Raw genomic sequence first — 17,669 nt, forward strand, 5'->3', positions numbered from 1 at the left:
CCTTGACCAAATGTTGGAAAGACTTGCCCAACATTCTCACTTTTGCTACCTTGATGGGTTTTCGGGGTTTTTCCAAATCCCGATTCACCCTAATGACCAAGAAAAGACCACATTCACGTGCCCATTCGGCACCTTTGCTTATAGGCGCATGCCCTTTGGGCTTTGCAATGCGCCGGCCACATTTCAAAGATGCATGCTAGCTATATTTTCCGAATATGTCGAGAATATCATGGAGGTGTTTATGGACGACTTCTCGGTCGTAGGCACCTCATTTGATGGATGTCTAGCTAATTTGGGTAAGGTCTTGAAAAGATGTCAAGAGAGTGGTCTAGTCTTGAATTGGGAGAAATGTCACTTCATGGTGACATCCGGGGTCGTTTTGGGTCATGTAGTGTCAAGTAAGGGCTTGGAAGTTGATCAAGCCAAGATTGAGGTGATCAAAACGCTACCCCCTCCCACTAATGTAAAAGGAATTCGGAGTTTTCTTGGGCATGCCGGTTTTTACCGGAGATTCATTAAGGATTTTTCTTTGATTGCCCGACCTTTAACTTTGTTGCTTGGAAAAGATGTGCCATTTGAATTTACTAATGAGTGTTTGGATGCATTCAATAGGTTGAAGGAAGCTCTCATCACCGCTCCAATCATGCAACCTCCCACTTGGGGAGAACCTTTTGAGTTGATGTGCGATGCTAGTGATGTGGCGGTGGGAGCGGTGCTAGGACAAAAGAAGAATGGTAAACTCCATGCCATATATTATGCAAGCAAGACTTTGGATGAAGCTCAATCACATTACACTACCACCGAAAAGGAGCTTTTGGCGGTCATATATGCCATGAACAAGTTTCGTTCTTATTTGGTGGGCTCTAAGGTAATTGTGCACACCGATCACACGGCATTGAGACACTTGCTAATCAAGAAGGAGTCAAAGCCCCGCTTGATTCGGTGGATACTATTGTTGCAAGAGTTCGATATCGAGATTAGAGACAAGAAAGGTGTAGAAAATGTGGTAGCCGATCATCTTTCTCGGCTACTACATGTCAAGGATAAGGATGGATTGCCGATTGATGACACATTACCGGATGATCAACTATTCGCACTAGCTTTGATGGACACCCCGTGGTACGCGGACTATGTAAATTATTTGGTATCCGGGGTCATCCCACACGGTTATGATTCCCATAAGAGAAAGAAATTCTTCCATGACCTTAAGCAATATTTTTGGGAAGAACCGTGTCTCTACAAAGCTTGTGCCGACGGGATAATTAGAAGATGCATCCCCAATGAAGAAGTTCAACCCATAATCTCTCATTGCCACGACATGCCAAGTGGAGGGCATGGTAGTTCACGAAAAACCGCCGCGAGGGTGCTCCAATGTGGATTCTTTTGGCCTTCCCTATTTCACGACGTGGCCACCTACGTCAAGAAGTGTGACAAGTGTCAAAGAAGTGGTAACATTTCAAAGAGGCATGAAATGCCAATGAACTACATACTTGAGGTGGAGTTATTCGATGTATGGGGCATTGACTATCAAGGCCCTTTTCCCTCATCAAATGGGAATGAGTATATTCTTGTTGCGGTGGACTACGTGAGCAAATGGGTCGAAGCAATTCCAACAAAGACTTGTGACGCAAAATCCGTGACCAAGCTCATGGAGACAATCATATTCCCCCGGTTTGGAGTCCCACGAATTGTGATAAGTGACCGTGGAACTCATTTCCGAGAGAGGACTCTTGATGCTTTACTCAAGAAGCATGGGGTGCAACATAGGCGGAGCCTTGCCTATCACCCACAAGCCAACGGCCAAGCCGAAATCTCTAACCGTGAAATCAAGATGATCCTCGAAAAGACCGTGAGCCGGTCGCGGAAAGATTGGTCTACCAAGCTCAACGATGCATTGTGGGCTTACCGGACCGCTTTTAAAACACCAATAGGAACTTCACCGTTCGGTTGGTGTCTGTAAGCCTTGTCATTTACCGGTTGAGTTGGAGCACAAGGCACATTGGGCCATCCGTCTACTTAACTTTGACTTAAAGAGCGCTGGGGAGAAGCGGCTACTTGACCTCAATGAGCTTGAAGAATTCCGACTAGAGGCTTATGAGAGCTCTAGGTTGTACAAGGAAAAGACCAAGCGGTTCCATGACAAAGCTATTATAAGGAGGGAATTCAAGGAGGGGGACTTGGTTCTCCTCTTTAACTCAAGGTTCAAGCTCTTTTCGGGAAAATTGAAGTCAAAATGGTCGGGGCCTTTCACCGTGGTCCGGGCTTTTCCATATGGGTCGGTTGAAGTTTCCGATGGAGACCAAACATTCAAGGTAAATGGACAACGGCTAAAGCACTACATTGCCGGAACCCCTATTATCAAGCATGTGAGCTCAATTGCCACTTTTATTCCAAGTTATTGATTGTCATTCATAACTCCGTCGAGCCTACGACATAAAACAAGGGCGCTTCATGGGAGGCAACCCATGCATCTTTGTATATATCTTGCATTTAGGTAGAATTTGAGGAATTTTGGATGGATACTACTTGTCAATTTGATTGTTGTCGACCATGAGTGTTGAAGATTTGGGGTTTTTGTTTGATGAACAAGCGTTTGACCATTTATTGGCCTTTATCCGACGTCCCGAGTCGGGTTTGAAAGTCGAAAACACGGAAAACGAGGCCAATAAATGATGGGAATTGGAATAAGGGGTTTATTGAAGAAATCATGATGAAGGGAGTCCCAGCCGGGTGACCGGCGGCCGGTCTTCTGACCGGCTGGGAAGTTCCTGTAAATTTGTTGGAATTTTGTAGAAAACACAAGGAAAGTAGTCCCAGTAAGGGCGGCGGCCATGTCCACCTACTGGGAGTACGTATACAATTGGAAATGTGTCAAATTGGATTGGAGGGAAGTCCCAGCCGGCAGGCCGGCAGCCGGCCCACCGGCTGGGGGTACGCTTATGAGGGATTGTTAACAGGTTTACTTAAGAGGGAAGTCCCAGCCGGCAGGCCGGCAGCCGGTCCACCGGCTGGGAATGCGCTAATGAAGAAAATGAGAAATGGGTGTCCTCCCAGTAGGGTGACCGGCACAGTCCTGACCGGTGGGAGTTTTCGATCTTTTTATGGAATTTCAAAAATCACCCGAACTCCCAGCCGGGTGACCGGCGGCCGGTCTCCTGACCGGCTGGGAGCTCTCTGATCGTGTATAGAACTCAAATTCGCCCAAATTGCTCATATTTTTGCACGACATTCTTCTCTCATCTCTCACTCTCAATCAAACCTCCCCTACCCTACCCACACCTCAACCCTCCAACCACCACCTTTCCACCACCCTTCCACCACCAACAACCACCCCAACCCCCTTCCTAACCTTTCACCCACCATCAAAATCACAAACATGGCCCCAAAGAAGAGAGTGAGGAGAGGAGACCTGGCTCTTCAACAGGCGGAGGCGGTAGCGGCGGCGGCGACCGACATGAGTTCCGATCCCGACTTCCCGGATATCCAATTCACCTCAATCACAATGAAAGGTAAGTTTGTCTTGTTCAAGAAACGCCCTATTGTCCCTACCCGATTCATTGACCGTCAATCCATGCGGGAACTAGGATTAGATCAAGTTACTCTTGACTTATTTGATGGGGTGGGAATGAAAATGATGTATGGAATTCATGAGCGGACCTATGTCCGTCTTACTTGGGAGTTTTTGAGCTCCCTCCGTCTTGACAAACATCGCCAAACCCAAAAGGTAGCCTTTTTGCACTTTAGATTGATGAACAAGGACTACTCCTTGACCCTTCCGACCTTCGCATCCCATTTTGGGCTTGACACTAGCCCTCCTCACAAGGCACCCGAGACATTTGACCATGGGGCCTTATGGAAGGCTATTACGGGTTTAGATGATGTTAAGGGGGTCAAGAGAGCCGCCAACACTGTCCACAATGCGGCTATCCGGGTTTGGCATAGGTACATGGGTTGGACCATCTTTGGCCGAGAGGAAAATCATAATTTCAGAACGGAGGAATTGGAAATTCTCGGCTCTTACCTTCGTTCCAACCCAACTACTTTCAAAATTGACATTGCCCACCATTTGGCCCTTACTTTACAACGGCTTAGCAATTCTCCGGCCTCTAATACGGCCGTTGTCGTGGGTGGACTCATCACCCATTTGTTGAAGAGGCTCAATCGGAGGGTCAACTTGGGTGGCTTGCGTTCTATGATTGGTGATACAATGTTGTTCAAAAATTATATCCACCACAACCTCGGTTGGTTGAAGACCAACCCGAATGATGGCCTAGACTATTGGCAAATTCGGGTTGATGGAGTTGATCGAAATTCTATCCCTCTTCCCAACCCCGACAAAATGAAAGTAGTGCCTAACCAAGAATATTACTTGCTTGAGATTGAAAATCTTGAAGATCCCTCCATCCCCCAACAAATTAACCCTAACCTTCGGTATGCTCGTGGCCGACCCATCATTCCCGCAAGGTCCACCTTGCGGTATGCCACACCGACTACTCCTTTTGTCCCCGGCCCCTTGCAACAAGGAGAGGGGTCCTCCAGTCAACAACAACAACAATCACCCCCTCTCCATGCCGACCTCATTTCCTTCATGGCGGAGATGAAGATTAATATGACAAACGCCGCAAATGAGCGGCATGGCCTTCAACAAAGACTTGACCGGATTTACTATGACCATTCTCTTGGTCAATTCCCGGTCTATGATGATTGTATGAGGAACCAATACAAACACCCCTCCGGCCTTCACCCCTCCTACTATTTATTCCCGGATGGTGGACATCCGGAAGATGGGACCTTCAAGTACGGCGATATTAACTTGCGGCCCGACTATTTTAGTGCCCCGGTCTTTCCCACCCCGCCTACCACCCAAGGGGAGGGACATGACGCGAGGTGGTTCGGGGGTGCCCCTTCAATCTTCCAAGAGGGCGGGTCTAGTGGTGCCGGAGGGCACCCGGAGATGTTTGTTGGTATGAGCCAAGCCATGGAGGATTTTAGCTCGGATGTCCACTTGAACGCGGACGATTTCATCCGTGACTCCGAGTTCGGGGGAGTTCAAGGTGATGGTGATGGAGATGAAGATGGAGACGGTGATGGTGATGATGACTTTGAGTAGAGCCTAGTAATGAGGGCTCTACTTCTTCTTCCAAATGACAAGTATGATTCCTCCCTTTTATCCAAATTTCTCATTCATGTTTAAATTTTTCGCATGCATTTAGTTGATAAAGCATTTAGTTGCATCATATAGGATTGCATTAGATTTCAATTTTGTAATATATTGTCACATTTAGTAATTGCATTCACTTAGCATAATTTGCATTGTCATTTCAATTTAGCATATAGAATAGAGCATGCATTGCATTTTCAAAATAAAAACCAACTAAAAATTGAAAAATGACAAAAACACCAAAAACATGTTATTTTCTTTCACTAAATATGCCCTCCCATGTCTATAAATAAGTGTGGGGAGGGCCTAAAAAAAAACAACAAAAACTTGTCTTTTAATTTGTACTCCCTCCACACATTTATTTCCATTTGGAAGTAATGTAAATAAATAAGTGTGGGGAGGGAGTTTTCATATCAAAAAAAACCAAAAATATGTCCTTTTAATTTTTCAAAACCAAAAATCACAAAAATATGTTATTTTCCCTTTGAAAAATCAAAAATCAAAAAATATGTTCATTTATTTCCCTTCTCTCCCTATGCTTTTGTCCATTGAGGACAATGTACATCTCAAGTGTGGGGAGGGAAATATCCACTCTTGTGCATATTTGTTTATATTTGTAAATGTTTATAAATTAGAGAAAATGCCTAAAAATCGAAAAATTTCGGAAAAATTCAAAAAAATTGCATTGTATATATATGTTTTGTCTAACCTTTTGGCTTGGCACATTGACCACCTGAGGCAAAAAGGAGCTAGAAGACCGCTTGGTATAATCCTTCCTATCTATTGCTCCTTTTACTATTCTTTCTTTTTGGTATCTTTGATATTTTGAAGGAGGATGGGAATTTTGTTGCTTTGGGTGTCTCCTTGGGAGACCGTTTGGAATTTTGGTGTTGATGTGCTGCTAGGTTTAGCCAATTTGTTGCACGTTTCATTTCATGTTTGTTTGAATTTCCGCATGCATTTGTTCACATGTAAATACTTGTTGCATTTCTTTCTTTTGCATTGAGTTTGTAAATAAGCTTTTAAGGAAGAACATGGTCAAAGGAAGGGAACCAAGTACCCCCATGATGAACTAATGTGCCCAATCGTGCCTTTCCCCTCCTCGTGACTCGCACCCGTGGCCTCTTAGTTAGCCGAGGAAGGAGGGCTTGACCAAAGAGTTTAGACCAACCTTGTGAGACCTAGGGCCGTAGACTAGACCTTTGGCTCGACTTAGCTACTCAAGGGTAAGGATAGAGCCTCCTAGGGTGGGTACATTCATACCCCGCCCTCATCTAGGTTTGAGAGTAGGCCTCCTCGCGAGGCGTGTCACATCACTACGCATAAGTGTGTCGCATCGTCCTTAGACCATGAAATTGCATTACATTTTTGTGCACATAATAATAATAAAAAAAAAAAAAAAAAAAAAAAAAATCAGTTTGTATGAACCTCACAATAGCCAAATAGCCATGTTTTCTCCCTTGCATTGATTTCCTTTTTGATTCACCCCTCTGAGCCTTAGCCTATTCCTTTTGGCATACCCACTAAAAGAGCTACATCCCAAAAACACCCCTCCTTAATCAAGAATGGGTCATGATTTGTAGAAGTGTCTAGGTGGTGGAGTCGGAATTTGGTGATGGACGAAGTACATGTCCATTGGGTCGAAAATTTTGTCTACATTTGGTGTTGTATATAAAATAAGAGGTAAATTGTAATGAAAAAGCAAAATAGAAAAGAGAAAATGTCGTGAAAAAATGAAAAAAATAGTAAGTCATGTTGTATATATGTTATAAAGAAAAGAAAAAGGCAAAGCAACACCCCAACTCATCATTTAATGGGGTAGAAAAAGCCGTTGCTAAATAAAAAGGGGCAAATTGATGTTTTTTCAAAGATGAGTCGGGTTTACACATTTTTTGCATGGCTTGGGAAACCGAGTCGTTGTTACGGTGTAGACGTTACCATTTGTTGAAATAAAAGGAGTTTTATCAAATTTTTCCTACTTGAGTTGGGTTTATGCAATTTTTGCATAGTTTTGGTCATCATTGCTATGTTAGGGCATAGACGTGTCTCATGTGTTGCAATAAGAAATGGGATGTGATGTGTCGACGATTCTTGATTTGAGCCCCACATGTCTAAATGGTGCTTGCACCAATCCCGTTTCGGCCTTCTCCTTAGCCCCGTTGAAACCCTTGCTTCATGTTTTGTGCATTTTTCCCATTGTTTGCATTTCATTGGACATAGGACGGTTTTACACATTAGATTGCGGGCACGTTTTCGCTAGTCGAGTTAGTTGAGTGATTTTGGATTGCTTTTTGTCACAAAAATCACCTTGTTCTTTAATTGAGTGACGAGTGAAAACCGTGAGGATGTCGTTGCCTTGGTCCCCTTAGTCATGGGTCCTTTGGTCGAATCTTGTGTCGGCCTTGTAATTCTCGGCGGACTTGCCCTTTCTTCCCTTTCCCCGCTCTTGAATTTGTTTCTTGAGCATTGGTCACACAAGGGTTGCTTTTGTCACATTTAGGGGGTTGGCACCTCAATTGGCACTTCCGAGACAGTACTCGACCGAGACCATGTTTTGTTATTTGAAAAATCCGACCACTTAGATGAGGAAAGTGGATCATTTTGTTAGATGCATTCTATTTGTTGATTACGTGCTTTCATGATGAATGTGTCAAAAGTTTTGTAGCAAGACCCAACTTGCCTTGCAATAGGGCACCCTCCCCTCATGGGTGTCAAATTGTGAGTTGAAGGGGCGTTGAGTGCGCTAATACTCGATCGGCTTAAGTAATAGTTTAGTCGAGTGATGCTTATATTGTGCATCCACTCTCCATATCTATCATAATAATGCTTTGTGCAATTGGTTGAGGACTTACTCGGGGACGAGTAAGGTTCAAGTGTGGGGAGGTTTGATATAGGACCATTTTGCACTCTTTTTCCCTCTATTTTCATGCATATTCGACCCCATTTAAGGCGGTTTTGTACCCCCTTTACTCTCGATTGTAGTCCCGATTCCCTTCACTATAACACTTTGGCCCCCTTGCAGAAATTGAGGCGGGAACGGGCGAAATGAAGCTAGAAAGACGGGACTTCCAAGCTATGCATGAAAGATGAAGGAAATTGTGCTGAGGAGTACCCTCAGCCGGTAGGCCGGCAGCCGGCCAGCCGGCTGGGAGTACATTTACAAGGAAAATGAAGGAAGAAGTGTGGAGAAGCATCCCCTGTGGGTGGCGGCGGTCGGCCGGTAGGAAGACACATTTTGAAGAAACAAAGGAATTGGAAGAAAGTTACAGAATCTCCCGGTAGGTCAACGACGGCCTGGCCTGGCTAAAGCCGTGGGAGTTCCTCCAAGGCAAAAAGTCAATCTTCAAAGTCAAAGCTGCCCCGGCCCGTCAAGTGGCCATGGCGGCGGTTGACCGGCCGTGCACACTGATGACTTCAAAAATTGTTCAAAACTTCAGAGATCTCCCAAAGCACCCAGACCTAAGGTTGACCGTACGGGGAGCGCACACACGTGTTTCAAAGCCCATTTCAATTTCTGTCCTAATCCTTGTAGAACCTATAAATACACCCTCTTAAACCCTTTTGTACACACAACCCTAGATCCAGAATTTTTACCCTTTCAAGCTTTAAACTTTCTTAATCTCTTTGTTAATCTTTCCTTAATTAAAGTAGTTCTTCAATCAATTAGTGATTGAATTTGGGTTTGTAAGAAGATTGAAGGATTTCCTTCTTTATTATTTCTATCTAAATTCCTCTTTCACTATTTTGTTGGTATTAATTCTCTACATATCTTCATTTGTTTACATTTTTGTTCTTCTTTTATGTTTGTTTGATTGTTTATGTTAAGATTGTTGGTGTTGTTTGTTTGTTGTTGTTAATTTCATCATTGTTCATCTTTTTATTGTTGATCTTTCCTTTGTTTCTCTTTCTTTTGTTCATCCTTGGGTAGTTGTCCTCAAAGACTTAATCTTTGAGTTGATTTAGTTAAAAATTGTGTCTTTAGGCTTAATCACTCTCATAATTAGATTAAATCATCTTTCCTTACACCATTGTTAGATTGTTGCATGCTTAGTATTGAATTTCATCTTCTCACCATGTTTGTGACCAAAGTTTCCATCTTTATTGTTTATTTTGCAATTAGGACCATGATTAGTGAGTAGTCTTCCACTAGGGCTCGGTTTGACCAAACATGAGTAATTTCATTAATTGAATTTCATAAAGGCTAATTATTTGGGGAAATTGGTGAGGGTAGTTTAGAGGATTGACTTGGGTTATGGGTTGACTCTTGGGTAGTGTTGACTTACGACCCTTGACCACCAACGAGAGTTGGTTAGGTTGTGATTTGGATACCCGAGTTTTGACCCTATTGTTGACCCCGGTTGAGACCGAAAGGGAGAACCGGGGTAGGACACCTCTAATCTAGCGTTTGAAATCGACCCTCGAGAGAGGGAGTGGGATGACCCGGGAATTGATGGGGCTTAATGACCTTAGCAATTATCGGACTACCTTGGGAAAATGCATGTTTTTGGGGTAGTCGGGTATAGAGTTAGGGATTCCGACCTTCGAACCCGAGAGGGGGGTTGGTGGGTAGAGCTAGTGTCCTATTTCGAACCCGAGAGGGGGGTCTTAGGCGAATTAGAGCTGTCACCTCCTCACCTAACTACCCTTGTGATTAGCCTAGAGATTTAATTATGTGGAATTGCGAATAGTTTGGGAAGAACCGAGTCCTAGGCCTTTTTAATCATTTGAATTACAACTTATCTTTCGTTGTTGCTCATTTACCTTGCTTTTGTTTAGATTGCGCTTCATTTCATTTTAGGTAGCATTAGTATATCAACCATCATCTTTTATTTTCGACTTAGCTAAACGATCGGATTAGAACAATTAGTAATCTTTTCAACTCCTTGTGGGATCGACCCTTAATAGTGTACAACGATAAAATCGTGCACTTGCGAGGTATAACTTGATACCATCAAATTCCTAGTCATATGCTTGAATAATCTACTTCTAAATTTATTTAAATTAAATGGATTTTACATTGGATCAAATTCATGAATTATTCTTTATCTTTTGAAAATTAAGTAAGAAGTATAATCATGATCGCGATGAATTTTGCTTCCCGATAAAATTATCATTTTACATGCATGTGTAATGCATAAAATTAAATGACTTGTATAAATTGAATTATGAAGTTAGTACTTTTATCTTAATTGTATTACTTTCAATATCAAAAGTTGCAGGTTTAAATGAGTTTGGTTGGTCTTTCCGTTAAGGCCGTAACCCTATTTAGGACTCTTACAAATTATTTATTTATGTCTTTTCTAATATCTCAAAACACTCCCGTAACTATACTTGACTATTGTCGATCAAAAAATTTCATTTAAGACGGCAATATCAAGTGGTATGTACTTAATCCGTTTGATACTTAAGACGAATAATTCTTAAGTGAGACTTACCGATTTTCAATACTTGATTACTTGAATGCGGAATGTCATGTCCGTATTGAAGTAAAATAAAAGAATATGTGTTAGTGGAAGCAAAGGCTGATATTATTACGTTAAACCAAACTCTTATATTCCCTCTCAATATGGAATTATTTATTACAAATATTCTTCGAACTCAATTGGCTATACCGAGTCCCAAAATTTTGTGAAGGACCTAAATTTTAGGTAACGTTACTTGATTAAGCCAATTGTTGCCTTGTTTCTAGCTATTTTTATAATTTTGTTAGTTATTGCGTGAGACGGTCTTACATTGAGACGATCCATCTGATAAACTGAATGAATCTATGGAATGCACATTAAGAATGAAACTTACGTGGAGAAGTTGAATTATACACTATCTAAGTTCTAGGTATAAAATTTTGTTTATTTTTAAGATGTAAATAGGATTTACATTAGATCTTAAAATTATGCACTATCCAAATTCTGGGTATAAGAATTTGTTTATAGGTGATAAGGGAGTGAACTTGTATGAAAGTAAGACAATATATACACAAACGTTATGATAAAGAAAAACACTTATCCTCCGAAAGGACCGGTCTCAACTCTTTATATCTAAAGGCAATCCACCAAATAAAAGTATTATAAAGGCTTAGGGGTAAGGAAGACAGTCTTCCCGAAAAACACAAGAATTTTTCTATGATAATAAATTACAATAGAATTTTGGACAATGATGAAAATACCTAATTTTAATGGCGCATAAAATAGAGATCAAACAAAGCCTTCCGCTTCTGCTTCTGCTTGGGTTAGCATAGAGTTGTGGACATACTTACTTTATATCCTGGTAATTAATTAACTAAATAAAGTTATTTTTTGTTAAAATATATTGTTGAATTTTTCAATGGTTAGATGAGTAATTGCCTTTTTGGAGGGAGGTTAGACGCATAATTAGTTAAAATACTTGAAGTATCAAATGGGTGTCTAAAAAAAACTGCTTACAATTCTAAAATACAGTGCATACCTTCTCTATTTATATTTTACTCTTTCCATCTCCCGTAGAAGTATGCACAACAATCTGACCACAATAAGAAGAAATTAGTTAATATGGTCACAATTAAAACAATCCTAAAATATAGTGCATACCTTCTCTATTTATATTTTACTCTAGCTACCCATCTCCTGTTGGAGTATGCACAACAATCTGGCCACAATAAAAAAATCAGTTAATATGATTACACTTAAAACAATTTATACGTAAAAGTAAATACCCAAAAGCATAACAAATATCAAATACATATAGATGCATGCACAACTCGTTAACTAATAGTAGAAACAACTATATTGCAAAAGACAAACAAATCTACCACGAAGTATATGAAAAAAAAACGTGAACATCAAAATTATGGGTGAGAGCGAGGAGTCTAGAAAAACTATATTTATACATAGTAAAGGTAGCAATTGTACTTCCAATTAAAAACGTTTACAATTATATCTAGTATTCGAAAGTTTTATCTTATACTGTCCTAGTCCAATCGAAACCCAAGAAACCATCACTGATGAAGACATGGAGGATGACTCAAAAACGTGTATGTGCATATATAAGATTAATTAAATAGTTTAGTGATAATTATTAAGTTTTTAATTGATGTTTGTAGTTCGTAAAACTTGAGACTCTAATTTTAATTGGTTATAAATAAATTAGATTAATTAAATATTTTAATTTTAATTTTTTAGTAGCTTATTAGTCTTTCACGAAAATTGGACTCTCTGTAATCGCTCGAAAAAAGCTTCCTTTATTAATATAGATAGAATAGATAGATAGATGTATTGATATTGATTATCTGTTTGATAATTTTATATTTATATTAGGATAATTTTATTAAAATATATTTGATCTACTTATATTAGGATAATTTTATTAAATTTTGTTTTAAATACTAAGAAATCTACTTTTATTAGGATAACTTTATTTATTTAATTTTTTTCGAAATCTACTCTTGTTAGGATTTCTATAAAAGTTGGACTCTCTAATATCGCTCGAAAAGTTTCTGCTTTATATATATGTATGTATTGATTGATTGATTGATTATTCCACTTTAATTTAATATCTCTTATCCATAGTGTGTAAATATTTAAATTCCCTTTAAATTTATCATCTTTATTTGCTAAGCTCTTTAACATCTCGATCTAAAAAAATCATGCATTTATGCACGGGATTTGCACTAGTAAATCATTAAATCAAATTGTGATACTTCGTATAATTTTTCGACAATAATTTGCGATTAAGTAGGTCGTAACTCGTAATTTCCTTGTGTTTGTTAATCTAATTTCTTACTCTTTTTTTGGGTACATTTAAGGGGCTAGGCCCCATAAATAAATAACTTAACAAGAAAAAAAATGAGGAGTTGCAACTCCCGGAATTTTCCCCGAAGGATAGGAAGACGATCAAAAGGAGGAAAATCAATTGTCGCGACTTCTTAATGAGAATAAGTTAAACAACTGTAAATTATTGTATACAACCACACTTCTGGTTTTATAAATTCAATTATTTCACTACAAAAATTTTCATTTTTACCATAACACAGAGTATTTAGTATTTACATGTTCAGTCTGACCCATGTCTGTCGTCCAAACAAATCTGATCCCATACCAAATTCCCCAACTACACCCAATTAATGTATTATACGACCGGTTATATATACAACTTATTCAGTGTTGTAGAGCTTTGTTACAAAGTTGTCGAACTCTATTAACAAACTTATCGAGTTATGATACAAAGTTGTTGAGCTTAACAGAATAATTATTAAGCTCAATAACTTCGTAAAATAGCTCAATAACTTGTAAAATAACTCAACAACTTTGTGTGAAAACTCGATAACTTTGACGTGGTTGTACATAGCTATTATACAACTAATTGTAGGATAGTATTTGTGAACTACACGTCTACACCCAACTAGAAACACCAGTTAATGTATTATACAACTGGTTGTATATACAACTTATTAAATGTAGTTGAGCTTTGTTACAAAGTTGTCGAGCTTTATTAACAAAATTATCGAGTTATGGTACAAAGTTATTGAATTTAACAGAATAATTATTAAACTCGATAACTTCGTAAAATAGTTCAATAACTTGTAAAATAGCTCAACAACTTTGTGTAATAGTTCAACAACTTTGAGGCGGTTTTGCAATGTTAGTATACAACTGGTTGTAGGATAGTATTTGTACTAGAAACACTTGCTTAGAGCTCAATTTTAAAGATTCTTATTTCTAAAAATTAAATAAAATCTCAACCAAAAAAAAAGATAATTCTCCTATTCCACCAAACAAGTTAACACCGTGAGAATCTCCGTTAACTTGTTGGACCGTCTCAAACTCAAAATCAATCAAACATTCAAGAAAGGGAATGGAAAGACGTGAGGGCTAGGTCAAGCCACGTCCTACCAACCGTGACGTTTCAATCTCTAATTGGTTAGAGCGACGTGTTTCTTAGCACAACTAGGTCTAATAATCTCTTTAAATACTCGCAATTTCTCCCCCAAGTATCTCATCCTTCACAATTTGATTAATTCTCATCATTATAATCTTCTTCTTCAACAAATTTCTCCAAATCTACTCCTAATTTTCTCCTTCCTCATCCAAGGTATAATCTTTATCTCTAATTAAATTTCCGGTTTTTCTAACGCATGTTCTAAATCGTTGTTCTATTTTGCTTGAGGCGTATTAATTAATAGATTAAATTGTTAAGTTTAGGTATTGATTTAGGGTTTACGCCTTTACGGTATTCGGTAGAACGTCTGGTCGCTCAATTTGCTAATTGATTTCATTGGACTTTATGATTTAGCTTCAATTTTGTGCATTCGTTTTTAATTTGTCAATTGATAAATTAATTGAAGAAATTTCTTCGCTAATTTGTTAATTTGCGAGATAATCAAGCATATTTTGATGTTAATTTTGTCGATTAGTAAGAAAATCAATTAAATTTCGTTGTTAATTTGTCGATTAGCTGGAATCAAACTGATGTCGCTGTTAATTTGCTAATCAAACTGATTTTGTCGTTAATTTGAACAATAGCGCGTTGTTAAATTGTAGATTAGCTCGTTATTAATTTGTAGGTTGATGATTATTAGTCGGATGATCTGGTTTTGATTAATAATTTGTAAATACGCATAATTTTGTCTCTAGTCTCATACTAGTAGGTAGGGTTTCAGTTGTTTAGTTTCCTGCAATTGATCTTTTCTTAAACAATTAAAATGTCAATTTTGTCACGCGATTGCTGATTCACTCTCGTAATTTGTATGATCAGATGCAAATCTTCGTTAAGACTCTCACCGGCAAGACAATCACTCTCGAGGTTGAGAGCTCCGACACAATCGACAATGTCAAAACCAAAATCCAAGACAAGGAGGGAATTCCCCCAGACCAGCAACGTTTGATCTTCGCTGGTAAGCAACTCGAAGACGGCCGAACCCTCGCCGACTACAACATCCAAAAAGAGTCTACTCTCCACCTTGTCCTCCGTCTGCGTGGTGGTATGCAAATCTTTGTCAAGACCTTGACCGGCAAGACCATCACCCTTGAGGTTGAGAGTTCTGATACCATTGACAACGTTAAGACCAAAATCCAGGATAAGGAGGGAATTCCCCCAGACCAGCAGAGATTGATCTTTGCTGGAAAGCAGCTAGAAGACGGCCGTACTCTTGCAGACTACAATATCCAGAAGGAGTCCACTCTCCATTTGGTCCTCCGTCTCCGTGGTGGTATGCAGATTTTCGTCAAGACATTGACTGGAAAGACCATCACCCTGGAGGTTGAGAGTTCTGATACCATTGACAATGTGAAGACTAAGATCCAGGATAAGGAAGGAATTCCCCCAGACCAGCAGAGATTGATCTTCGCTGGAAAGCAACTCGAGGACGGGCGCACCCTTGCTGATTACAACATTCAGAAGGAGTCGACACTCCATTTGGTGTTGCGTCTGAGGGGTGGGATGCAGATTTTCGTCAAGACATTGACTGGCAAGACTATCACCTTGGAGGTCGAGAGTTCGGACACTATTGACAATGTGAAGACGAAGATCCAGGACAAGGAAGGGATCCCTCCGGATCAGCAGAGGTTGATCTTTGCTGGAAAACAGTTGGAGGATGGGCGCACTTTGGCTGACTATAATATTCAGAAGGAATCTACCCTCCACCTTGTCCTCCGTCTTCGTGGCGGTTTCTAAGCTTGTTGGTGTACCGGCGTTTCGGTCTGTGTTTGGGAAGCTGGTTGATGTTGGTAGTGTTTGGTACTGTGTTTGGGAAGCTGGTTTCTATAATCTGTGAACTATGGTTGGTTTATTTTTCAGTATGTGTGCATCAGCAAATGACTGGTGCTTTATCTGTGCAAGTTTCAAGTTCGTTTGTGAATAAATTGTTCCGTTTGTGCTAATCTGTTTGCTTATGTTTCAGTCAATTAAGTTTGCCTACTAGATTTTTTTTATTAAGCAAGTTAGGTATTAATTTCGAGTTAAACTGAACCTTGTACATTTGTGTTCACGATTCACAAATTGTCGAATTCGACACTACGGAAAAAGATAGATCATGATCGACTTCTCACCTGATGGGGTGAGGACCCACTAAATTTATTTTTTCCTCCCACTAAATTAGTGGAAGATGGTCTCTGAGTTGTCTATATACACAGTCGCATGCTCGGATGATGCCATAAAGGGACCCTGGTTGCGTTTATGACTGGAGTGTACACGGTCATAGCATATAAGTCCTTCGAGGTAGCCATTCTTGTGTTTGTTATGTGCTCTCTTGTAGCGATTTACGCCAACAAGACCATCTTGTATAAGTTGCTTGATAAGTTAATCCCTTCAGCTGACAGGAAGGTAGCAAACCAGTCCCGATCTTTGGAAGAGGTAAGCTGCTTTAAGTAGCATCGTCCGTATTTGATTAGGTTATGTTCGGGTCCCTTAATGAGAATGCTCTTTGAGCATGAATTGTGACTTTTGATGCAACCATGAGCTAGCTTAGAGGTTTGTAAGGCTTATTATGTTCATGAAATTTAGGTTTCTTTTTACTCCTGTTGCATTAGACCAAATTTATGGGTCCAGATCCTCTATTTCACTTTCGTGTTCCATTTTGTCTCCCATTGCCTTAATCTTCTAACACCTCATCATTTTATAATCTTAAATATTTATTTTTAGTATTTAATGTTTATGTTCAAATGGAAAGACAAAGCGTGGCGGGTGACACCCTAGCCACTGTTGTCAAAGCGTTTGACCTTGTCCACCCACCATACACAAAGCCACCCCATTTTTAAGCTCCCACACCACCACCACCTTAAACACCATCCAAGGCCGGAAAACCCTCCTCATCCCTAAAAACACCACGCAGCATGGCGGGTTTGAGTTTTAAAAGTCTCACTTGCCTTGATGATAGGGTGGTTATCATATACTCCATCCATCTTGTTTACCTCTATTTTTATCAAAAACTAAAAAGATCAGAAAAGACTATTTGTGGCAGTTAATAAATCGCAAGTGGATCATAGTGCAATTGAGTAATCAAATTACCCACAAGAAAGCTTCCAATATAAAAAAAAAGGTAAATAAATAAGTAAGACACCCTAAATTAAAATAGGAAAATAAATTATCGAGAAAAAGGGATATATTTTAGTCAACGGATGGGGATATATAGACGAGCACAAAATCTCATTACAGACGGTATATATCCGTCTATAACTAAAGACGGTCCTAATATAATAACGCATTTCTAATAAGACAAACAACAAGTGGGGTGGTAGAGGCAAAAAGTGTCACCACTTTCAAGCTATTTAACTCATCTTTAGCTATAGACGGATATTATATCCGTCTATAGCAAGACTAGCAGATAAACGAGATACCCTTCTTTTTTTTGTACTCACTCGACTTAATGGCAGAAGGGTAGCCAATAGCCCAATGTCAATAGTTTGCTAAATATGGGCACAAAATCCCATTGAAGACGGCACGTATCCGTCACTTTGAAGTGACGGATACCATTTCTTCTCACAAATGACCCAAATAGAGAAGAGAGGGAAGCACATGGGATGCCCCACCTTGTCCCTCC

The 17,669-nt window shown here is 39.7% G+C and overlaps 2 protein-coding genes across 2 annotated transcripts in view; both read left to right on the plus strand.

Moving 5' to 3' along the window:
- The first annotated feature begins 14,090 nt into the window (after positions 1-14,090).
- Positions 14,091-16,011, plus strand: LOC141656487 (polyubiquitin). The gene is made up of 2 exons (XM_074463396.1): positions 14,091-14,224; positions 14,888-16,011. The coding sequence occupies exon 2, from the start codon at positions 14,888-14,890 to the stop codon at positions 15,803-15,805; it is 918 nt and encodes a 305-aa protein (XP_074319497.1). The 5' UTR covers positions 14,091-14,224; the 3' UTR covers positions 15,806-16,011.
- Positions 14,130-17,669, plus strand: part of LOC141656488 (polyubiquitin) — a 36,822-nt gene continuing 33,282 nt past the window's right edge. Inside the window, exon 1 of the mRNA XM_074463397.1 lies at positions 14,130-14,224. The gene's annotated coding sequence lies outside the window, so the exon portion shown is untranslated. The remainder of the gene's footprint in view (positions 14,225-17,669) is intronic.

This window comes from Silene latifolia, chromosome 5 (assembly GCF_048544455.1).
Source record: "Silene latifolia isolate original U9 population chromosome 5, ASM4854445v1, whole genome shotgun sequence".
In the NCBI taxonomy this organism is placed as follows: domain Eukaryota; kingdom Viridiplantae; phylum Streptophyta; class Magnoliopsida; order Caryophyllales; family Caryophyllaceae; genus Silene; species Silene latifolia.

Coding starts and splice junctions, on each gene's coding strand:
- LOC141656487 (XM_074463396.1), top strand. CDS start 14,888: ATGCAAATCTTCGTTAAGACTCTCACCGGCAAGACAATCACTCTCGAG.